Genomic DNA, 25,617 nt, shown 5'->3' with positions numbered 1-25,617 from the left:
TATAAAATTGTGTTGGCAGCAGTGCAACCACTATTTACGTTTCACGAAGATTAGCATCTATTTGAAAAGTATAGTTCCGAGTAGACCTGTGGTAAAATGCTTCATTGCCTCTCAGAATACTTGGGTTAGATTCCAGCTGAAACCCTGACATTTATTTTTTGCATTCATCGGGTCGACGCTACCAATATCGGGTATTTCTTAATGCTCGCGCTGAAATTGCCCATGTGCGTTCTCGTCGTTCCTGGGTAGATACTAATTGTCCATCCCCTGTGGCACATAGACGCATACCAGTGCCACATACCCCGCACTCTGGTGGGAAGTGTTTGACAACGTACGCGACGGAATTGCGACATTATCAATGACTTGGCCAGCGCGTCATATGCGTCTAACCATCTTACCCTCCCATACTAATTTGGTTCACGCCAAGTTAAGGGGGTGACAACGAGAGCACCCAAACGTAAGCGGATAGATAGATAGATAGATAGATAGATAGATAGATAGATAGATAGATAGATAGATAGATAGATAGATAGATAGATAGATAGATAGATAGATAGATAGATAGATAGATAGATAGATAGATAGATAGATAGATAGATAGATAGACAGACAGACAGATAAATAGATAGATAGATAGAAAGATAGATAGATAGATAGATAGATAGATAGATAGATAGATAGATAGATAGATAGATAGATAGATAGATAGATAGATAGATAGATAGATAGATAGATAGATAGATAGATAGATAGATAGATAGATAGATAGATAGATAGATAGATAGATAGATAGATAGATAGATAGATAGATAGATAGATAGATAGATAGATAGATAGATAGATAGATAGATAGATAGATAGATAGATAGATAGATAGATAGATACCCTCAAAGTCACCGAAGTTCACTAAGAAATGCTTCGCATTTAATGTAGTCATATTTCACTCCATGTCGTTTTAGACAAAGAAGCCTCACTCTGCAGCGAACCACCCTGTGAGTGTAAATGAGGAAAGAAGGTTGCCGGTACTAGCTTCCTGGCAGGATGGGTGTGTATACAGGGTCATACTTGAGGAGACCTCACCCAGGCCATTATCATCAGGAGCAGCCATGCCTCGAAGGGCAGCGCATTAATGATGTCGACGGTGTCGAAATGGCCGCGGACGTACGTCAGAGGAAGTTGCTACGCCGGAAGAGACAATTTGACTGCAAAACCCTTCCTGCAGGGTTCAGGAAGTTAAGCGTCCAGAGCTCCTAAAGAAACCACCGCGTGATATTTCAGTGCACTATTTGCATTCAACAGACTGCGCCCGACTACACTCGCTAATGTGCGCAGAGACAATCACCCTCAATCGGGCGAGCTCAATTTGATGGAAGAAAAACATGCTAAACAAAAGAGTTATTTAGAAGCCACGGTGGAAGTGTACTTCAGACCTGCGATGCCGATGAGTTCTTCGGAGACCCACAAGGTGGCGGAATGGTAAAGAAAGGGGAAATAAACAAACACCCGACGACCTCGTTTCGGCAGCGCCATCGGGGAACACCCAGCCCCTGTCGCAATTTAGCGTGACCGAAATGAGGTAATCAAAGACCGTGCGACCCCCTTAGCCACCACACCATCAAGTACTATAATGGTCACGCAGCTAACGGCTGGTTGTCGATGTTTCCTCTCTTTCAGATCTGTACTACCGCTGGCCTATATAGGCTACCCGCCCATATAGGACCCTCTCCTGATAAAGGCCTCCGGGTGCTGCCCGCGCGAAGGCCGCGTGTTCGATTCCAGCCGAGGCCTTTGGATGGAGAGAAAATGGTAGAGGCCCGTGTATTGTTCGTTGTCGGTGCCGGTTAAAGAACACCAGAGATAATAATTTCCGGAGTCCTCCACTACGGCGTGACGGCGTCTCTCATCGCGGTTTCGGGATGCTTAACTCCAACAATTATATCATACAGTAATGCTTTGGGAATGGGATAAGGCATTGATGTACGATGTCGAACGTTTTTCATTAGCGTTGATCAATAAATAGGCGTGGATTTCTGAGAATGAACTTTAGTTTGAACTTTACGTTCATCTTGTGTTCCTGTTGCCTCTTGTTTACCTGTCATTTGTGCCAATCGTACAAAGACGAATTTCAACAAACAAGCCCGAATTTCCGTTCTAGTAACCATTCTGCCATCGCGGAATAAAAGAAAGGAAGAAAGAAGGAAAGAAAGAAAGAAAGAAAGATGGAAAGAAAGAAATAGAGAGAGCGAGAGAAGAAAGAAAGAAAGAAAGAAAGAAAGAAAGAAAGAAAGAAAGAAAGAAAGAAAGAAAGAAAGAAAGAAAGAAAGAAAGAAAGAAAGAAAGAAAGAGCAGCATTGGTACTAAACGCTTATCGAACTCTGCGTGCATATGTCTTCAAACTGTGACTGAGAGTTAGTTATCGCTCGCCGACGATCGCGTTTTGGCAATGGTGTCGGGGAACACCCCGCAGCCTGTCGCAATTCAGCGCGACCGAAATCAGCTAATCAAAGACTGTGCAACCCCCTCGACGTCCTCACCACCGAATACTATAATGGGCGAGCGTGCCGTGTCTGCAGCAACCACCTCGCAGCCAGCCGCCTGTCCTTGGGCCTTCGATGTAGCCGTGTTCGCGAGGCACACGGCGGATTGGCGAAACGGAAAGACGCACGGACAACATTGCCGACGCTTCTGGGAGGGCGCCTTTTGCGAGAAATTACTGGAGCTATCTCGGAAAACGTAGCAATGATTTATCCTAAGGCAATAAGAACAATATAGAGCGACGCCATTTCTCACGTGTAAGTTTCCCTCTCACTGTGTTGTAAAAAGGAAACTTTCGTGGCCGCGCGTGCGAGCATCGCACGCGCGCCACGAAAGGGTGCTTGCGAAAACATACAACGCATAAAAAAATTACGCCATATTCCCGGAATGAATGATGATAAGTGGGCGAAGCCCGAGAGGAGGATATCATCGATAAATCGTAATTCTCCAGTGAAAAGTTGGCCTATCACCTCATTAAAAACACGTAAGACTGTGCGTATAAAATGCAAATCCACTTTCAATTCGTTTTTGTTCGTTTGTTGTTTCCTTTCTCCGTTTGTTGTTTCCACTTTTTTGTTGTCATGGCAGCTGTATTGCAAGGTCACTTCATTATTACGGCTTTATGGTCCGTGAAATGAAGCGAGAGAGGTTCTTCTACTGGCTGCACTGGGAAGTTTGCATATATAGGTCTGTGCACGTCCCTCGGATCGTGGTAGGTTGTACATGAATACATCTGAGTGCGTATTTGGAAAGCATGTGCGGAACGATGCAGTAATTGGCAATGAGGTCCATCCATCTATGCGTCCGTCCATCCATGCATCCATCCGCCTGCCTGCCTGCCTGCCTGCCTGCCTGCCTGTCTGTCTGTCTGTCTGTCTGTCTGTCTGTCTGTCTGTCTGTCTGTCTGTCTGTCTGTCTGTCTGTCTGTCTGTCTGTCTGTCTGTCTGTCATAGAGTTACTGTAAATGCTACCTTTAGGTAGCATATACCTAAAGGTAGCATATATAGTAACTCTAGTCTGTCACTCGCACTAGCGCCACCTGCTGAGTCAGTCATACAACTAGGTGGTTAAGAACCGGTCACAAAAGACATGCATGAACAGACCCACGGCTTTAGAAGATTCGCCCCTAAAAGAAAATGCCGGTGGCGACGCCGCCCTTGAGGTTTTTGCACCAACTTTTCATAACGTCAGAGAACTTAATGGCGCCTTCTAGCCTGCGGGGCCTACATAAATCTTCACCCGCGTAAAATAGGTACACTGTCCTCTTGGGCAACTAAATACGGAAGATGATGCAGATAAACTTTTAAGGGCTTCTTTTTTCGTGTTAGACACTACAAAAACAATTTAACAAAAGGCGAAGGAAAGCAAGAAGATGCTAATTATTTTCTTCAACTGCAATGTAATACTTATGACACAAACTGAAATAAATTAAAGTGAACAAAAACACGTAGAATGACCAAGCTTGCACTATATGTCGTGTAAGGCTTGAAACAGGGAAGCTTTGCGATTGTGAAGTCTAATCTGGTTACATATTGTTTGTTGCTAAGTTTTGTAGTTACGCTGTTTCCAGGTTCATTCTCAGTGCAGAGAGGTTCGAGTTGCGGGAAGTCACGGACGCTATAAACACAGGTGTCCAAACTCCGGTGACAGAAGCTCGCGCCAAAAGCGAGCCTTCGCCCCTCTCACAGATGTACGGGCACATCTTCTTGACGTAGGGCTTCCATCACTTAGGGGTCTTCTCGAAGCTGCTGTTGCCTTTCCCGTCCCCTATTGTATTCTCTTGTATACGTACTCGGGTTACACGGACCGTGCCTTCGCAGCCATTCATTCGGCCAACTGTCGCCCTCTTTATTTTTAGTCCACCAGTGGCGAGGAGTGGCATGGGCCCATTTTCTGTGGCACATACCCGTCCGTGATGATGATGATAGTCTACTCGTTGTACCGAGGATTTGACGGCCGGCTCTAAAGAGCTTCGCAAAAACACCATTTCTCCTCGACGGTAGGCTCGGCGTATTTCGATGGTTCCGGGTTCGCTTCCCACAGCCACGCAAAGGCCGTTTTCAGCGGGCGTCATCACTGCTACACCAATGTTAAAGAAAACAATAATTCAATCCTATGCTTTTCCCCGGTCTAACTGTCTGTTCGATTCCTTTGGTTGTGTTTAATTAAGGCATTGCATGGTTCAGGAAATTTTATCGTGCTAATGTGGCACGATAAAATTTGGAGTAGGCACGATCGAGTGCGTCTTTCTAGGTTACTTCGGAAACAGTCTTTCTTCCTGCAATGTTAATCAAACTTGTTCGATTTATTTCACTTGATAATATCCGTGATTGCTACTGTATTGACACCAATTAATTTCTATTGCCTTTTCGCCAACTGTAATACATTCATTTCTTTCTTCGGATTCTGTTAGTATTATTGCTTGTTATCAACCTTTCCTGCGCAATGTTTTGGTGCTTTTGTCTTCCCTCTCCTGCATGGGCGCGGTGGTCTGCAGTGTTTCTGTCAATATTAATAATAAACAAATACTGTATGCTTTTTTTTAAAAAAAGACACTTACAAGAAATACGTCATAGCAACGCACGCGACCCCCCCTCCCTCGCCCCCCCTTAGGCTCGAAATACAAAAAGGAAACGGACTTCCTTTTTATACATCAGTACGAAAGAACCAATGAAGGCGAAGTAGGGGTTCACATTATCGCCTCACTTACGCAACACCCTGCTTTGTGTTTATTTCTTATTTTTTGCCTTCTTTTTGTTTAAACATTATTTGATTAGTGCTTGCTCTTGATACTTCAGTTTCATAGTTAAAAAACAGCGCGGGAACAGCACGTACGAGACAGGATTAGTGCTAGTCTAATTTCAACTGTCTGGTCCTTGATATTTTTATGTTGTATGTGTTTTTTTTTGTTTTCACTATGAATGTGTACCAACAAGATATACTTCCCACGTAATTCTTTATTTCCGTTCGCATGGCCTACTCGAGTGTGGTCTTCTCTCCAGTAGCAGCATTTTTGTTTCGCATTTCCTCTGTCGTTTGCTGCCTGATATATTTTAACTCAAAATGTTGCGGCATCTTAAAAAAAAAGTGTACTTTGTATTTTCTTTTCTGAACTTATCTGAGTGAATGCACTGACAGAAGCCGCATGATGTTTCAATTTTATGTAAAAACTCTTTACGTAATGTTCTCACTGGAACCTGTTACGTGCGTGTATAAATAAATAAATAAATAAATAAATATTCATTCTTTATTCTTTCTACCCCCTTCACCAGCACAGAGTATAGAACCAATCTAGAAACAGGCTAACCTATCCGCCTTTGTGTGTGCGTTAGCGAGTTCCTTCTTTCATTCGTTAGAAGGCACAAAGTTCCTTCCCTTTTCTTTCTGTCTATCTTCCTTCCTTTCGAACGTGTAGCTTCAAACTGTTATCGACATGTTTTGTAAAAAAAAAAAAATGGGGACCCTTAAGCTTCCCTTTTAGGAGTTGAACCCGACAACGATATCCCGTCCCCGGTGCAGTGTAATGGGTAGCGTGCTTTAAATCACGAATGACTGTGAGCGTGAAATGTGTTCGAGCTTGCTATGCACCCTCTACGTGGTCTTAAGGGAATACGAGCCGTAACGTGTGTGCCCTTTGTAATGATCGAGTGGCCGGCTTCCAACCACGAAGTCGTTATGATAATCACACGTTCTAACGCACGATAGCACTGTATGCTTGCAACACGCATTGTTACGGCAATATTTCATGTTGTATTGTGAAGAAGCATGCATTTAGGACGCGTGTGTTTGTATATAACACGACAGTTGCTTTCACTGCATGCATTTCCAGGCACAGGAAGTTCCTTTCAGCCTATTTCTCAGCGCACGCGGGGCTGTGTGGTAGAACATCTGCTCACCACGCAAACGGGTTTGATGCTCACTCGGGCCAGAGAATTTTTATTATTTATTATTTATGCCCCTTTCTCCATTATTCTGCCACGGACAAGATGAATATTTTCCTCTCGCAACCCACCACGCTGAGGCCATAACTCTAGCAAAACCAGTTCTTTAACGTTATCACGTTATTAGCAGGATAATAAAGATTTAAAAACTGAATGATGCATCAGCAGACAGTCATGTGTTACAAACCTTCGCTCAATTTCGCATGCGGCTGTGTAGGGGCTCAGCGAGTTCCCCAAACAGCCTGAAAACACGCACATCACTTCGAAACGTATTCATACAAAAGAAAAAAAAACTATGACAGCGCAACGACTTTACGCAGGATGTGTGAATTATGCAACACGGGAATTATGAATTTTATTTTAACAAATGGAATGGCTCATAATGCGTAATCAGAGGAGCGCATAATATTACGACGTTGACGCTGCAAATGAGGCCATAGCGGGAAACCATGATTAGGCGCGTGCTGACCAATTGAGTTCCGCGAGGCGAGGGGATGTGGGGAGGGAGACAGCCTTTTTTTACACAGCCGCAAAGCGTGTTTACGTTGACGTGCTGACGTACTGGACCATCCGGGTGATCTCGCGCGTGCTGTTAGACGGTGTTGAATAAAACACACCCGTAATAGGCAGTCTCTCCGTTCAGGTTCCGCGGGACAGCGCGCTTGACTGGGTTGATGCCGCAAGATCTCCTGCTCGAAGCACGCGTATTTTCAAGATTTGTTTCTTTTTCATATTTTCATGATTGCATTATGAAAAGTTCACCACTGTGTTGCAGCTTACAAATGAGTCCGTATTATTACCTCTTGCGCGCACAGGCGCTGGTAGGGCGCTGACAAAACAAGCAGCAGATTTCGGAATATTTATTTATTTTTTATTTATTTCCTAGTATATACAAAACATGCTGTCTTGCATGAGTGATTCATCGTTTTTTATAGGTAATTATTATATAACACTATTGAAATCATGTACATCGGGATTGAAGCACAGTTACTGCGCAGAATTTCTGTGCGCCAATTGCTGCACATATAGGCGCATAGTAACCTGCGCCGGCGGCCTTTCAAGTGCAACGCCCCTAAAATTAAATAAAAAGTACTGAAGATTCAAAGTCGACACAAGGGAGACCAACGGCGGCTGGCCGTAACATACACGACACATAAACAGTTCCCCAATAACAGAATGCGTACGTGCTGTCGGCGTCAAATAAAACCCGAACCACGGCAAGCATTCACATTGACATACAGAGTGTGCCGTTCAGTCATCAGTGATTTTGCAGCGCTGCTTTTGTACAAGATGATCACGGAATGGCACGCACTATACCACTACTAATGCTTGCCGCCTTTCGGGTTTCATTCGTCACCGATAGCATTCGCACGCCCTCCAGCAGTCACGTACGCAACTTGCATTCCTTTGCAATCGCGTCACAAACGTTTGTGTAACCCTTTTGCTTTTTTTTTTTCTTATCGTACCGCAATCCACGCTTGACGAGCTGTCAAGCTTTTTCTTTGTGTTTTTGCGAAGAAACCAAATTATTTTATCGATCCTTACTTAGCACAAACTTAGAGGGAGCAGCGCTGCTGAAGCGCGGTTGAGAGCGGAGTCCACAAACTGACGTCACACGCGAGAGGGCGCCCCTCCGAGATCTCGAGGCCAATAGTGCGCGCCATCCATTCTTCACTACTGACAGGCATGTATCTGGTTTGACAGCACTGTCGATCCCCTTTTTGGTAGATTTCTTGATTGTTCTCTTGTTCAGGCACGCTGATGGGTTGATATTGGTTGTCGGCGTAGGTATTCCTTGGCCATTTGGTCATTTCACTTTTACTTTCTTTCAGTTCTCTTTCATTTCCTTCCAGTTAGAATATGATAACTAGAACAGAGACGACAAATCGGGCTGTAAAGGGATTGTGCTGTGCTTCCAAACCACTGGATAAGCGTGCCTGTCAGGAGCCATGGCTGGACTTCGCTCACTGTACAGTGTCAATTTTTATGAACACGTGAGGAATACGTGAGCGTGTGGCCTGCGCGCTCACGCGTTCAGGCGGGAGCGAGAGCAACCAGACTTTAAACTAGACTGTTTTGAATCACCAGCTCGCCTAATTAACCATATTGACAATTTAAACTAGAGCCTCTTTTCGGGTCATCTAGTGGCGAGCATAACAACCAGTCTTTGGTGAAATGGAACTCGCGGCAAGGTTGCGACCTCCTTGAAGGCGATAACGCAAGAGGTCAGGCCCGGTGAGATATCACCAATGACTGGTTCTTTAGCTCGCCACTGGGTGACGAGAAAGAAAGTTATGGTTACTTTCGTTCCCGCTTGAACGCGTTGCGAGCAGCCGTCTCAGCAAGCACTGTGCAGACGTGGCTGACACCTACCACATGGTATGGTCATGCCAGCTCAATGCTTCTTTACCCCCGAACCCAAACCGAACTAGTTAGTACTGGGAGGCGGCCCTGCTTGGCTTACCAGGACCTTCTGGGCCCGACAAGCCACGGTCTGGCGTGCCAGGACAGCGGCCACGACCAATGGGGTACCTGACTAGGGACATCACCTTGTACTGTAAGTAAGCCGACCCACTAGGGGCTTGTTTCTTTTGCAACCTCTCTCTTTTTAATATGTGTTTACCACCACCGCCACTGGAGCACGCAGGCCACGCACTCACGTGTTCCCGTTCACAAAAATGAACTCTGTACTTTTGCCAATGCCTCATCTACGCGCTCCTCTGTTCGCGTTTCATTTAACACCGATAGTACCTGACTTGCTATTTTTCTTTCTTTCAACCGCATTGTGCAATGCTTCCTCCCCACGCTTCCCTTTCTCCATACCGCAAACTGGACCTTCATTCGCGCGCTCATCAGAGCGATACGCTTCTGTACACCTTCAGGCAACGACAACGGTCGCGTGTGAAACAACTTGAAATGAAGAGTCCGCTCAATAAATGATAAGACTGCCATAACAAAAAGTTGAAGGACGCGTGAGCGTCATCTCCAAGAGTGGAACGCGATAGCGTAATCGGCCCCGTGCGATCACCTTCTCAATCGCTCTAGCCTTAGCTTCGGTTCTCGGTGATTGTTCACGCAGTGCCTTAAGGAAACGAATGTCAGCGTACGTAACGTTGGTTGGCCGTTTAGAGCTATGCTAGCAAGCCTACGACCGTTGCGCAGTGCCCACTGGACCGTATACCTCTTTATTTTCCTAGACAGCGAATGGCGCGTGCCAATACACATCCGTAAGACAACGTGCGAACGAACGTAGTACCTAACTTTGCTGGCGCTTTTGCCGCTGTTAGTGATTAATGTGCCCGAGCGATTTGTAAGACACCCATCCTTGCGCAGTTGACATGTCTTGACGCCTGATGCGATTGTATGCTTCTGTCACGCAATATTAGATGAGTTACAGAGGCTCCTCCCGCAACCTGACATTTCCGTAGTTTTACACGCGAATGCATTTCTTAGTCGGGCTATGATCCGGCGTTGTTCGCGGCAGCGTCCACGTTCCGGCAGGTGTTATTTCCCATAGCAACAACGGCGGGCGCGCACGCTTATCTTCACCTTTAAAGGGCAACTCCGGTGCATTTTCACACACACTGAGATAATGCTGTTTTCTGATAGTATTGACAGTCCTGAAAAAGCCAGGGTGGTTCATTTCGCCCAGGCACTCGTCATTATTTCACTTATGCGAGAAACGACGAGTCAAAACAGAAACCAAAACAGGGAGCAGCTTTGTCGTCCATGGTGGATATCTAATGACGTCACAAGATATCATTGCCGATGACGTCACGAGATCCACTACACCCTACCACGACTGGCCAAGGTGTAAATATAGCTCAGGTGCCTCGATTTTCTGATGCGTGAAAAGCAAGTTGGCGATGAAGCTGACAAAATTTAACTTTGCTCGCGTTGCCGTCACCTCGTTGAAGAAAGCGTGCGCTGCATCCGTCTGCTGGGAAAGGCGGGGTTTTCGAAAAAAAGAGGAGGCCCTGACGTCATATACATAGAGTGGCCCGCATTTACAAGTGTGATTCCAAAATCAGCTACCAATTTTAAAATTTGTTTTCTGAAAAAGTAAATGTTATGTGGTTCTATATTTTGGCGCATATCACCACGGTACCAACGCGAACACATTTTCAAAGTTTTATAGAAATCGGTGAATATATATTTAAAAAAAAAACGACGCGGAGTTCTCCTTCACCACCCGGATCATGTGGTGTGAGAGAGCGTAGAGGAGGGTAGGAGCAGTGCTTCCTTCTCTCGCCATTCACTCTTTCTCCTCCCTGCGCCTCACTCTCCTGCGCCTAACTCTCGACCATTCGCTAGCTGGGGGCCTGTTAAAGGGCCACTCATCACCCCGCGTTTAAAGACGAGGGGGTGATTTTCTCCTCTCCTTGATACACGCAATGCATCCTCTTTGGCCTTACTTCTTAAAAGCACGTGAACTGTGTCGGCATCAAGCGCTAGAGCCTATCAGGACTTTCCGCTTTGTAAACGCACAAATTAAGTTTGATCGGTTGATATTGCACGATATTCATGCGAGACAAAAAGAACGGATGGGCGGCTGCATGGCAAAGCAGGGTAGGAAACAGGTCATACGTGATATTTCGCGTATATGAACCAATCGAGAGCATGTAAGCTATAGACGTCAAGAGAACTACTGCCTGTGTCACACAAGTCCGCAAGAAGAACAAGATATACCAGGATAGAATATTGCGCTGCTTCTTATATATATATTCAGAGCCTGGTGAGTGGCACTTTTAAGAACATCCGGATATGTCTACTCGATACGCCACTGCGAAGCGCCAACGCCGAGCACAGAACGCTGGCGCCCCAATCTCCCACCCGCTCGCTCCTCATTCTCACCCGTTCGCGCTGGCTGGGCGCCTCTCAAGGCGATGGCAGAAGTCAGTAAAGGCGAATGTCCGACGGCAACGGTACCCTCTGATTGATATGTGGGGTTTAACGTCCCAAAACCACCATTTGATTATGAGAGACGCCGTAGTGAAGGTCTCCGGAAATTTCGACCACCTGGGGTTCTTTAACGTGCACCCAAATCTGAGCACACGGGCCTACAACAGCAACGGTACCCTCTCTCGCCGCGAAAAATCCATTCGCATTTCCTCACGATTTCCTTAGGAGAGGTGGGGCTTTTTTTTTTATTTTTTGTCCAAGGCGAACGTTGAAGGCGAACGCCTGCTTGCCACGCAGAAGATCTGGGTTGGATTCTGACTCGAACGAGATATTCATTGTTTTATTTGCATCTTCTTCCAATTTTGGTCACGGGTAAAACGCTGATTTCTCGCTCACGATCAACGACGTTGGCGCTCACAGCAACACCACAATTTTTTCGAAATGATGTTTTCTATCACTAGCGATAAAAAGGTAACTCAATGTCAATGTTGCGCTAAAACGGCTGATCATATACAAGCCCACGAACAAGAGAGCATTGATCTCTGGAAAACTACGCGTACGAACACGCTTGTGATCGTTGCACCCGCGAGGAACTAATCTGCATTACCGAGTACTGGCATTACGAGTGTAAGGTAATGCAGCATTACCGTATACATAGTACCGGTAACACGCATTATCGTTTACTCGCTGAAGCCGCATTTTTCGGCGAACTATACCGCCGCCACCACCACCCTTATGTGTAACTACAAGAGCTTCGATTAAAAACACTTCAAGCTCACATAATTCCAGCACGCTCCACGAAACGTCCTTTGGAGTACATCTCTTAGAGAGGCATGGGAGGCCGGGTTCAATCCTGTATCGGGCACGTGTGCTCATTGTATCGGCGCAAATGCGCGTCACTGTTGCGCAGTCTGTTCAAGTGCGTTCGCCGGTGCCTTTATAAGGTGAGCCCGAACAAACACCGCCGTCCTTCTTGCACCGACCATGCTGCTGTCGTCCATATGCTCGTGGCACTAGCCATACAGATCCCAGCCGCGGCAATCACGTTTTGATGGAGGTAATATGGTAGAGTCCCGTGTCCTGTACAATGTCGGAGCACGTTAAAGAACACCAGATGGTCAAAACTTCCGGATCCCTCCACTACGACGCCTCTCATAATTATATCATGGTCTGGGGAAGTAACACCCCACATATTATTACTGGACGCACCGGAAGCCATGAATTTTTCCATGAGCGTGGATATTCGTCTTTGCCTGCGTGCAAACTGTTTAACTGCACAGCGCGAAACCGAATTAACGGAACACAACAGACGCAGAACATTTTGTTGTTGTTTTTTTATTGTGGCCTCGTACAAGCTGTCTAGGCTTTTTGAAGGTCGCTTATCCACCGACTGCGGAAGGGCAAGGTTGCATGAAACAGCACAAAAACTTGTTTTGGAACTGCCTGTCAGATTCTTTTTTTCAAGTGGAAAATGCTACGTTCCACAGCTGGAGCTTCATCTGAATGACGGAACGTGGAGAGCGAAACATGAAAGGACTTGGCGCTTGGGTGAGCTCTCTGCATGTGAAATGAACGAATGGCAGGCCCGCCGCGAACAGGCACAACGACAGTACCACGCGCTCGATCACTGAAGCTGCAAACAAAAAAGAAGAAATCTCTGTGCGTAAGCAGCTGACCGCGTAACCTCATCCCTGTCAGGCAAAAAAACTTACGAAACTCGAAGGTGGATCTCTTAGCACCCCACTTATTTCGCGATTGACGAGGTACGATGCCTGGTGTGATTCTACACTTGTGCCACGCAATATTAGAAGTCTTAACAAGACCCCTCGCACTGCGTGACGCCTGCACAGGTTTTAAGCCATTTAGGAGACCGGGCTGTCGTATGACGCCGTATATGCTGTGGCCTACACAGTTGTCGTCGCTTGTCGGAACGCAGGAGAAAGCACATTATAGCATTGCCAGCTGATGCTGATGCTGATGACCTCTGATAGATGGCGCTTACCCACAAAGGGGGATGGGCCAAGAACCTGGCAGCAGGATACTTAAATGAAACTAAATTGAAAATGAAGCCAATCTGAAAAAGTAGCTTAAGCATCTCGAGCACGCTCTCGCGCCAGGGTAAAAGTCTTCTTCGTCTTGTTCTTCGAACGCCTTGATGATGATATTGAGGGTGGTGCACCTCAGTGTCCCGGGTTAACGAAAGCAAAGAGACTTATGCAAACTGAAAATAAAGAGGAAGCCTGCGGGCATTGGAGAAGAAGGGGAAAAATAAGACGTAAAATAAAAGTAACGACAAATAAAACGCAGTGAAAAATGATATAGAGAACAAGGAAAAAAGGAGGAATGTTTTCGTTATATAACCACCATTACACTAAACCCCACAAAATGTTTTAAGACTATACTTAATTTTTGGTCGACCCCCCTCAGCGGGCATGAGCCACAAGAGAAGGTCAACAACAAGAAGAGAAAACCGAAGAGAAACAATGTGTGCCCTATTCAGACAGTGTTCTATTCTGGACACTGTTGGATTCCCCCATATTGTCAAATTTTGTAATAACGGCATTTTAAGCCACCAATCAGAAAGGTCGTATCAGCTCACTTTGCCAATTAGCATTGATCAATGGCGGAATCTGATAACCTGGTGGAATTCGACAATGTCCAGAATAGCAGGACTGCTCGGCATTTCCGGGCAGAGCTGTGTTAAAGCGAAGCTGCGTTTCTTTTCTTTTTTTTTTTGTCTAATTACTTTCAAGCGCTGGTGCGTGGCTTCGTGGTAGAAAACTTGACTGCCAACTAGAATGCCTGGGTTCGAATCCGACTCGCAGCCCTGGTTGCAGTGCTTGAATCGAAAGTATACGGCGCGGTGTCATCGCTGACGATTCATAGTAGCTTCCGCGTTACGAATCGATAAAGCAGATTGGTATGTAAGCTCACGATGAATAGTGCATGTAGCGCGAAAAAAGAAAAGACTCCCTGATCGATGCTTTACAAGCGTCGACGTTCGTTAAAATAATTACTCAGCTACGAGCGAGTGCTCGTACCGCGTCGTCCATTGATTCGCCGTGTCTATTTCTGCGTCTTGTACATTATTCATCGATTGAAAAGCCTCCCCTTACGGTAAGCCTCGCTTGTGTAAAAGCGCGATTTGCATGCGAGGGATAGGAACACTTTGGCTTCTATCATCAGCGTAGTTATGGGTTTTGCATAAATTGCCCCGAGAAAAGATCGGCTATAGTATTGCTGCTGGCAGGCTTGTATGTCCCGCGGTTGGAACGATGATGAGGAAGAGACCACTCAATTCTTAGCCAATCTCCTCCAGTGGGTATGCGCCACGGACAATAGGTGAACATGAACATGAACACAATGTTGCCCGTGATCGGACCAGCCTGACGTTCTGTTGCGCTGATGGTTGCAGGTTTCCGTTGCAACATATGAGGTTATACATTACTGGTGGAGATGCTGGGAAAACGTTGTCAACTCCAATTCTTCCTGTTAAAATCAACCGGGACTGTATTATACACACCGCTCTTTTCCTGCCTCTTAAAGGCACACTCTAAAGTGAAACTATTACTTTTTTCAGATGGATCATTCGAGTGCCATCAGTCGAGAGGAAAACTCAAGGTCAATGTCCCGTTTTTGAGTTTCGCGCCGAAATCCGCACACGTGAAGTCGCGGATGTCAAACTGCATTTATCGTCCTTGTGGATTCATGGCCCAACAAAATTTAGTGCAACTTCGTATATTTTAAGGTTTGTGGATCCTCTGAGGACAGTTTATTTCATCTTTACTGATTAGGACCTATTTCGACCCTACCATACGCCGTTAATATTTATGACATCACGGCATTTTGTGCATAAGTTCGAAGAGTGTGTCGTCACCTGCATTTACTTCGCACACGTTTCTGATCTTGGAATTGTGAAACAGTGATATACTGATTGGCGTTTCCATGTGGGAGGTAGTGACCAGATCTTGCACCAGGGTGGCCAATCCTTCTTTGACGAGGAAGTGCTTTACCGGCGGTGGTCACAGATGAGATTAGGAAGTTCGCGGGTGTAAAGTAGCAGCAGCCATCACAGGACCGACTAGCGGGACATGGGAGAGGTTTTTGTCCTGAGGCGTAATGAGGGTGATGCTGATGATGATGTTTTAGTGATTATGGTGATGATGATGATATACTGATACTGCAAAAACCGTTTATCTCTCCAGTGTTCCTTTAAGGACGCGCCCGTTATTTTACAGGGGAGCAGCAAACGGCACAGGCTGTTCGATATTGAGATGTCCGGCGTCCGTCAGCGTACAAGACGCACCCACGTGACCAGCTCCGAACGAGCTATGACGTCAGGTAACCAAGTCATTACGACGGCACAGATCAGGTAACCTTGTGCCACACGTGTGACGTCACACGATGATGTCATGAATTGGCATTGTAGATCGGTGAAGCATTGGCATGCGATCGCGGGTAGGGCCCCCCCGTCACCTAAGAAGGGGCGGAAGGCCTGTGCTCCATACATTGATTTCACAGAGGGGGGGGGGCTGCGATGATCCTGTCCCCCCTGAAGGAGAAGCGTGCGCACGCTTATATGCGGTCAAGGGCGGACCATGTCCGGAAGCCGCCAGACAGCACGTACGTGTGGCGCAGGAAGCTTTGGCGGAGCGGAGCGCGGTTGGTATACGTGTTTCGCCACGTCAATCATGCGCAAGCATGTGTGGACTGTTCATCGCGAGAGAGCCCGAAGACCAGCGCGTTCACTGAGAACGCCAACGAAAGCAGATAGAAAAGGGCGCCTGTCAGCAATGCAGTGACCCACCTTCGTGAAGGGAAGCGACTCCAACTCATTTGTTAAACATAGCCTGGCATATTACACCAAGGCATGGAGTTTCCTACTATACACTAGAGGGAACTCTGGCGCTAGTGTCTATGGGAGCTGCAACACACGGCGCTTCAGCGAGCATGGGAATGATGGGTAGTACACACATTTGTCTAACATCCATACTTCTGGCCTGCTTTTGGCTCCGTGTGTGTTCGAGTGGCTTGGAGCTGTTTTCTTACGAAACAACTATTAGCAAATTTTCAGCGTTTGCGCTTCACAACCTTATTCTTTCAGGCTTATCATTTTATATCGAGTCACCAAGTTCAAAAGGGTTTGTTGTTTCCTTCAAAACAAAACCGTAACCAGTAATAAACGAAGCCGCAAGTACGATTCGCCACCCGCAAGTACGAAGACTATAGGCAAATGTGTGTAATACCCATCATTCCCATGGTCGCTGAATGATCGCAGCGCCACAGTGCCGTCTAGTGTTGGAAATGGGAAGTAAGAGGGCAGAGAGTGAAGCATATAACAGCCCTGTATAGTATAACATAGCAGGCTGTATATGGTTACGCGAAAAGAAAAGCCGTCCACTACGAATTTCAGTAATGGTCTCCATTGTTAACTCCGCTGTGAGTTACTTCGCTCTCTACAACACACCCAAGCGCACGTGCCATTAGCAGTGTTATAGTGCCTATATATACTGGTATATTTTAGGCACTACAGCAATGCCTTTAGAGACGCCATTTTCTGAGTTCTACCTAAGGTCGCGTGCCATTGGCTGCGCCGTCAGTGACGGCGTTCATCTTTTCGAAGCCGTGCCACCGAGTCCGCACGCAGCAGTTTCAACTTACATCTTCCGCACGGGTAGGGCAAGGATCGTACAAAAGCCCGAACATAAGACAACTTTCCAAGTACAGCACCGATAGGTGATCCGTGGAAAAACTCCTGTTCGCCGGACAGCACTCCGGGCACGAGAACATTCCTGGGTAACAAAGCGCGAGCAGCAACTGCAGGCAAGCATGCGCACCGAGAATACGGCAGCCTTCATAGCCGAACGCAAGCGACAACGGTGAGCCGCGAAAGCGGCGTTGAAGGCAATGGCGGGACGTGGCATCGAATGGCGAGAACGCATTCGTCTGGTCCACCAACCTTCGAACACCGAACTTTCTCCAGAAAGGAACAATGTATTTTCAGATAGGGGCCTTGGTGAGAGTACAACGCGCGCTTTCGGCGTGAGTTTCCGGAGTGACACTTTGGCTTCGGAGAGAAAAATAAAGAAGATTGAAGGTGAGAGAGAGGGTAAATATACTGTCGATCCCATCAGGGATCATTACAGAAATGGCATATTTGACTTGCCACGATATAAAATGCAAGTAGAGACATTCAAATACATGGAAAGAAGATAACGGCAGTTAACAAGGTAAATAAGGAAACTTAATATTACTTCATAATACATCCTAACACAGAAAAATAAAAAAGTTGTCAAAGAGGCATGAAAAAAATGCAATACTGAAGTAGGAATACAATGATGTAAAAGTGTAAATAAAATGAAGTGCCAATGTAAATAAAATGGTATGATGTATGCGTCGGATAAAAGGAATTGTAGGTACAGTATAAAAACAGAAGTAATACAAAAGTATGGCGATACAAGTACATGTACACTGGACAGCATGTAGTTGATTTTGAAACAATCATAAAAAGGAGGATAACATAGCACTTGTTGTTGCATTAGGATCCAGCCTGTGCCATTCTCGTGTCAACAAAGGAGAAAAAATGAACCTTCATGAGTTTCCGTATGAATGACGTGTTCAAGTAATGATAATGCGTGTTTGTGCCACGTTTGTCGTGCTTGTTTTCAACATAAGTATTTGGAAGTGTGAATCATGTCTTTGTGAATTAACTTACAGATAATTTTTAATCGCGCAAGCTGGACTCGGTATTGTGAGGATACCAGCCTGTTTTAGCAATGCTGTGGGTGAATATTTGAGCCTATATTTATTGTAAATGCACCTCAGTGCGTTTCTTTGAACTGCTTTGAGTTTGTAAATGAGTTCCTATAGTGCAAGGAAGCCTAACAACGTTAGCGTATTCTAAAGTTGATTGGACAAAGGTTTGGTATTGTAATAGTTTTGTGATAGAGAGTGGTAGTCCCAGGCGTCTATTAAAATAACAATTTTTTAAAGCAGTTGCGTTGACGTTGTTCACAAAGCATTCCCATCTTAAGTCATGGGTTAGTGTTAGGCCAAGGTATTGTGTTTATTAACTGCGTTGAGAGTGGCGCGACCAATGGTGTAGTTAAAATCGGATGTGTGTTTCTTTCTCGTTATTAATTAAACAGCAGATTTTTTAATGTTCAGTGTCATTTGCCATTCTTTGCACCATTTGGATACCAAAAATAAAGAGTTGTTTAATGCAAGATGGTTCAATATAAGAATCAATTACATGGTATAAGACGCAGTCATCAGTGAAAAGTTTGACGCTGACAGAAATATTACAAGGTAGATGAGAAATGGGATTAGAGCCAGAACGCTTTCTTGTGGAACTCCGAGTCTTGCGTTGGATTTATAGAAATGCTGCCGGTTGACATCTACGAAGTAGGTGCGGTCACTAAGATGACATTTCATCCAGGTGACGATGGGCCCATTCCTCAAAGTTGGTCCGAGTTTATGAATCAGTTTGTGATGCGACACATGGTCGAAAGACTTCGAGAAGTCTAAAAAAATAAGATCGATTCGTTTCTGTTGGTCTACACTTAGTGATACATCGTGCACAAGATCAATTTGTTGCGTGACTGTGGCGACACCTTTTCGCGATTCGTGCTGACAGGGTGTCAGTATTTTTTTTTCCTTTTCGAGATGTTTGGTTATCTGCTTTAAAACGATTTGTTCCAAAGTTTTGCAGGCTGTGCATGTCAGTGAGATGGGTCTGTAGTTGGAAGGTTCGGTTTTACTTCCTGAATTTAGGAATGGAAGTTATTTTAGCTGTTTGCCAGTCATTTGGAAGGGTCCCTGAGGACGCTGATTTGTCAAAGATAATGAACAAGTACTTCGCCATCCACTCAGCGTATCTGCGAAGGAATGCATTTGATATGTTGTAAGGTCATAATGAATTTTTAGAGTCTAGTTTGAGAGCAAGTCAAGTATGCTGTTTTGGTTATTGAACGTACATCAAAAGGTTTTAACTTAGAAGGACGTGCCTGTGGAAGTGTGCAATCACCATACATCAAAATAGAGTAGAAGTAGTCATTAAGTATTGGGACGTTAAACCCCACATATCAATCAGTAGTCATTAAGTCATATGCCAGAGAAAGAGAAAGTCATATTCAAGAGAAAGAGAAAAATAGAGATAAAAAATATCAAATGCGAGAAAACGCATACAGATATGAGAGAGAAAGAGAAATTAAAAAAAAGGAAAATAAATGAAAAAGCTAAAAAGAAAACCACCAGACCTGCGTGCAACGCGCAGCACTATCACAACCAAATCTGGAAAAGTTGCCTTTCAGAGCCTTTTTTTAGCACTCTTTGGGCAGCTGCTGCAAGCACACACTACGCCATTAATAATTGTGTACTAGGGAGGCGTGACGATGATATGTAGGGTTTAACGACCTAAAACCACCACACGAGGTGGCGCACAGGGAGGCACGTGGATTAGTGTGCCGTGAAATCCCTGAGGTGGCTGGATCTCCTGCTCCGGAGTTTAGGGACCAGCTGTTGACGTACAACGATATAACCAAACATTATTACTTAAAGCGCAGTGAATTTCCCTTGCCACATTCTAGACTTAACAGACGACAGGCGATTATATGAAGACTTCTGCAGACAGGGACGTAGCCCAACCCGGTCGTCATGAATAAAAATTAACCAAGACTGCGGGGTTTCAATTTATTGTAGTAAGTGTTGGGGCTTGCTCGATTCCGAACACATGCTCTGGCGCTGCTCGGCATTGGTCGGCGCGGCTTCTCACGGTGAACAGTGGTGGCAGCGAATGCTGCATAGTGACGCCCTGGCGTACCAGCTCAGGGCTGTACAGAGGGCCCGTGTGGCGGCAGATGGGCTTGGCCTCTCTGTCCCGACGTGGGAACAGCCAGCATCAGTACTGGGCTGATCCTCAGAACGTCAATAAAGTTCTCCATACCATGCCATATCCCACATGATTATGAGAAACGCCATAGTGGAGAGCTCCGGGAATTTCAACCAACATGGGGTTCTTTAACGTGCACCCAAATCTGAGCGCACGGGCCTACAGCATTTCCGCCTCCATCGGAGATGCAGCCGCCACAGCTGGGATTCAATCCCGCGACCTCCGTGTCAGAAACCAAGTACCTTAGCCACTAGACCACCGCGACGGGGCGGCATTCACTATGCCATCCTTCGTCGTTCTTCGGAGAAGTGTGATACCCTGAAGCGCACTTGCAAGGTGCTTTGTGCATTTTTTTTTTGTGCTGCAGCTGATGACGATGAAAAATTATGCCAGACGTTTATTCTGCAATCCCCACAGCCCCCCACAGTGGGTATGCGCCAGACTTGATAGGTGAACAAGGTCGCGCTTTGTAAAGGTTTGGAGCATTCGACGACTCCCTCGTTGCGCCATTCGTGACACGCTGTTTATTTGCTGTTCTAAAATGCAGGATTACTTATATTAAAGTAATTCCTTAACCGATATCAAGCCTGCCTAAGGCCAGTTTGCAGTGGAGTTCGAAGCACCGGCGTGGCTCAGTGGTAGAATACTAGGCTGACACGCAGCAGACCCATGTTCGGATCCCATTGTGCCTTTAATGTCTTTCTTCTTATTTCGTGCGATAGTAGTTACGAACACCGGAGGCGGTGGCGGACAACTACGGCGCACGCGACCCTTGTTGCGATCTCACTACAGCATTCGCTGTAATAGAAGTTGAGAGAACGTGTGCAGATATGAGACACAAAAATACAGAAAGCAAGCGGGCAAATTTTGTCTCGTGATAAAACAACTAGAGGAGCTAGGCTAAGGGCCAGTTGGTTGTACTTAGCGCAAACTTTTTGGGCGCTATATAATGAAAGAAAATCTATCAACAAAAAATGGCAGCATATCCACTGAGTGAATAATGGAGAGTGCACGTGGGGCGAAGCATCCGCCCGTCCATTCGTTCTTGCTTCCATCCATGCATGCATGTGTCTGTGTGGCCGCCCATGCGTCCATCCGCCCGTCCGTGCGTGCGTCTGTTCGTGCGCCCACACAATCATCTGTGCGTCCGTCCCTGCTTTCGTCCATGCATCCGCTCCTGCGTCCGTCCATGCGTCCATCCGTCCATGCATCTGTCTGTGTGCCCATTCGTCCACCTATTCAACACTCCAAGTACCACCATCTCGCATCTTTTCATCATATATTCCTCATATAGAAGCACCGCCATCCAGCGGACATATCAAGGACTGAACGAGAGGAGGCACACGCACACATTCTAGCGGCTTGCGCTTCGTGTCTACTTCCCACCTTTAACCACCTTGATATCATGATATATACTAGTTCACTGTATTCATGACACTGTGGCTCAACGCTCGCTAAACCTTTCTAAAACCAAGGAGGTTACGCCTAGCGAGCATGACGTAGCGAACTTTTCCTGTAAGATAGTGCTCAATGTACATGCCAATGGTTGCTATTGGGGAATGAGAGACAGGAGAATTCAACTTTTAGTTAACGCGCACGCTGCGATTTTTTTATTGTTCAACAACGCACAGAAGAAATATCTCACTGGCACCACCTTGGAGGTCAAAAATGTAATAGACTGGTTACACACTACGATTACTACGAGGGACGAATGGGTGCCGCTTTAAGGAGCTTCGCCCTTAAAAATGGACAAGCGCGCCAGCGCGTTTCGCACAATGCGTTGGTTCATCACGCGTCTGCAGAATCTCGTTCCCCGACGCCATCACATGATTGCTCAGAGAGAGTGTATGGGTGTACATATGCCCCATATACTCTCTCAGTAATGATGTGATGATCATGTGCCTATAGGCCACAGTGTCTTACCCAGCCCCTTACACAGGCCGGAACACGCTAGGGCGTGAGCGCGCTCTGGCACTTCTTGAGCCACCTTTTGTGCATGCGTGTGCACCTTGTGCACCTTTTGTGCACCTTTTGTGCACCTTGTGTGCATGGTGGCCACGCACGCTGGATCGAACTTCGCCATAAACTGCTTCGCATCTAAAAAATGGAAAAAGAGAATGTGAGAGAGCGAGTACAGATCGTCAAACGGTGTGTGGTGTATATATAGGGCTTGCCATTAACAATTTTGATACCGTAGGCTCTGTGGCCTATAGAGGTGAGCGCCACGCGCCGGGGATCGCGAGGTAACTGGTACGATGTCCCGCTACAGTGCCTTTCCTTCTCGTTTTTTTTTTTCTTTCTTGGCAGTCTCTTCATAAATATTTCACAATGTCACATCCGGGACAGAAATGCGTCCGCTGGGGCCGAGGTGGCCACCGGCATAAAAGAATTTCGTGCTAAATTAGCCGGATACTCCAAGTGTTTCAATCAACTGAGCCACATTCATTAAACATGCACTGCGCCAACAATCGTGATCAAAACAACTAACTTCGTCTCACCCAAAATGTTTCATTTGTGTGCTAGTTGCTTTGTTATCGTGTTTACATTTCAAAATTAGGTTTTTGTAGGGCGAAGTGGCAGTTGCTGAAGCAGATCATGTCTAATGACATAACTCGATTATAAAGAGTACGAGGCTGACTTTTCTACTTATTTTTGTCTCTTCGTGATTCTTTTCAAGTTAGCGCTACAGTGTCACGCCATCCGTTTGCTGCAACATGGTATGTTTGGAATAAAAAGTCACAGCTTTCCCGTAAAAGCGAAGCAATGAACGCGATAGCAACGAATTAGAAGGTCACGCGCAAGATATAAAGCAGATCGAAACGTGTCCCACTTTTCTCGCGCACAAATGACGCACAAAACGTACCAACAGGTACAAATGCACGCAAATAATCGTCGCAATTGTTACTTCGCTGTGTCTGCGAAGCGCACGCTTTTCGCGAACAGAGACTGGAATGATAGCAGTGACCTTTGTGCGTCCGGTAACTGCAACATAATCGTTCCAGGTAAAGCCCGAGACCACCAAAAACGTACAATCCTTCCCTCTTCCCCACCGCGAGATAAGGGCGTACGAGAGAGCACAACACCGACTAAATTGGAGAACATCGCTCCCCTCCTCTAAGAGGGCGAAATAAACATCGCTCCCCTCCTCTAAGAGGGCGAAATACGCGCGGGAGATTGGAGCGCGCGCCGCCGCACGATGTAGCGACGCGCGCTCACTGCGCCATCTTGCTGGTAATGCTGAAGAGACGGTGATTCCCCCAGAGATGCCCGTCAGCGGCGGCAAGAGATATATATGAATAGCTTGTTGTTTGGACGTTGAAGGACGTGCTTCTCGGTGGCTGAGAGGTTAATGTTTCACACTCACGATTCAGAGGACCTAAGCGGCAGAGTCTGTTGCTGGTCTTTTTTTTTCCTTTCTTGCATTTTCATATATATATATATATATATATATATATATATATATATATATATATATATATATATATATATATATCGGATATGACACAACGGGAGCGTTGTCAACAAGGATAAATAGATTTATTTATCCTTGTTGACAACGCTCACGTTGTACCATATCCCATACCTTCAAGAAGACTAACTGGCCCATTGAAATATTACTCCCACTATATATATATATATATATATATATATATATATATATATATATATCCGAACTTCATCATAACAATCTTACATGGAACTAAGGTCGTTATATCCGAAATTTCGTTATAAAGGTTTATTATTAACGATAAATGCATTGCAAAACTATTTTTATTTACTTCGTTATAACCAATATTTCGTTACATCCGGATTCATTATATGAAGGTTTGAATATACGGTCAGTGACGGCGACGCCTGTAGAAAAATCCAGCCGAGAGTGTCCATATGAATCGCAATAAAAAAACAAGTTGAGAGAACGGGTACATATACGACAGAAAAAGCGAGAGATAGAGAAAAAAACGAAAAAGAGCAAGGAAGATAAAAGGTGAGACAACGAGTGCAGATATATGAGAGAGAAATAGAGAAAAATGGCCGACAGAGAGAAAAGTACAAAACGAACACCAAAAAGAAATATGAAAGAGTGAGAGCAGGCATACCCATTTATAGTACATACAATATGAAAAAGTGGGAAAGGGAAGCACTGGTGAGAACGAAATAAAGACGCAGGTAAAACACACCATAGTCTTATACAGTATAGTACAACAAGGGATGTAGAAAGTTATGGCGTGGAGTAGGGAATACTAGCACGTACTGCCCAAACTTTTTTTCAAACATTTTTATTCATTCACTCCATTCCTTTGCAAACGAACGCTCAAAACGTAATGTGAAGTACTAACCAAAAGATCTGCGTGGCACATTTCTTACCTGGTAAACTTATTAGTTCATTCGACATCTTCGCATAATTTAGAGTACACACCTTGTCACTTTTTTTCTTTCAGACACATACACACGTCCATCAGGGGTCCATTGGCGTTTAAAGTGAACGCTTGTCGCTTGGTTCATGAAAGCTTCTTCGAATAGCACCAGACCGCTGCGCAGGTTATCGACAGTTGATATCATCGTGCGGTAGCGGTAAAAACCCGGAGTCGTCTTCACGCGCAGCCCCGAGAAATCTGATGCGCGCGAGGCAGCATTGCGGTGTCATGCGATGCGCTTGCGAAGAGACACCGACAGTGCGCATCCGCCGAATTTACTACTGCGTCAAAGATTGTCACCACACTATTATAACGCTTGCATACAACTTTAAGTCAGCGAAACTAACTGCAAAGCAATCTCTGCCGAAGAGCACGCAGCCCGCAAAAAGCGTGCGCGCGCACGCGTATGAATGGATATCGGAACCCGCAATGGGGCACATACGTCACTACTCACCCCACAGACGTTCGGACCCCCGGTGCGACCAAGTATCTAGGACAACAGCCATGGTGATGACTTTGCAGTAGGCCGGCCGGCTTAAGTGTTGGGGGGCGTTGGTGTTTCCCAAGTGGATCTACGGGATTGCCGCGTGCAAGGTCTGCGATCGCTTGCGCCAGCGTGTGCGAACAGCGCGCGCACCGCAAACAACGCCCCTTACGACTGCCGCGTCCCCTTACGTACAAAGCTAGAAACGTTGTTCTGCTTTGTCTTCTTAAGCGCTACAAGGCGGCGCTAAACGTTGCATGGCCTCAGAGTTATATGTGATATAACGTCTGCAAAGCTCTAGTCTGCAAAATGGTTGCCTCAAGATGATTGTGTGTAGGTATTTGTCATGTGCTGTTTGCTACTTCCAGTGTCTTTCATGCACGGTTGAAGAAAACTGGTGTTAGCTTGCACAAAGAAACCGTCAATAATCAATGAGATTATCCTAATAAA

General features: G+C 45.8%; 1 protein-coding gene across 2 annotated transcripts in view; it reads right to left on the bottom strand.

The window, feature by feature from the left end:
- LOC119182678 (uncharacterized) overlaps nucleotides 1-25,325 on the bottom strand; it is a 145,220-nt gene extending 119,895 nt beyond the window's left edge. For both annotated transcript variants that reach the window (XM_075883709.1, XM_075883713.1), the window contains exon 1: nucleotides 25,138-25,325. In XM_075883709.1, coding sequence (XP_075739824.1) covers nucleotides 25,138-25,189 — 52 coding nt within the window. In that variant the 5' untranslated portion in view covers nucleotides 25,190-25,325. The remainder of the gene's footprint in view (nucleotides 1-25,137) is intronic.
- Between the last annotated feature and the right edge of the window lie 292 nt (nucleotides 25,326-25,617).

Source organism: Rhipicephalus microplus, unplaced genomic scaffold, assembly GCF_043290135.1.
Source record: "Rhipicephalus microplus isolate Deutch F79 unplaced genomic scaffold, USDA_Rmic scaffold_20, whole genome shotgun sequence".
Classification (NCBI taxonomy): Eukaryota; Metazoa; Arthropoda; class Arachnida; order Ixodida; family Ixodidae; genus Rhipicephalus; species Rhipicephalus microplus.
This window is presented reverse-complemented; position numbering and strand designations above follow the sequence as displayed.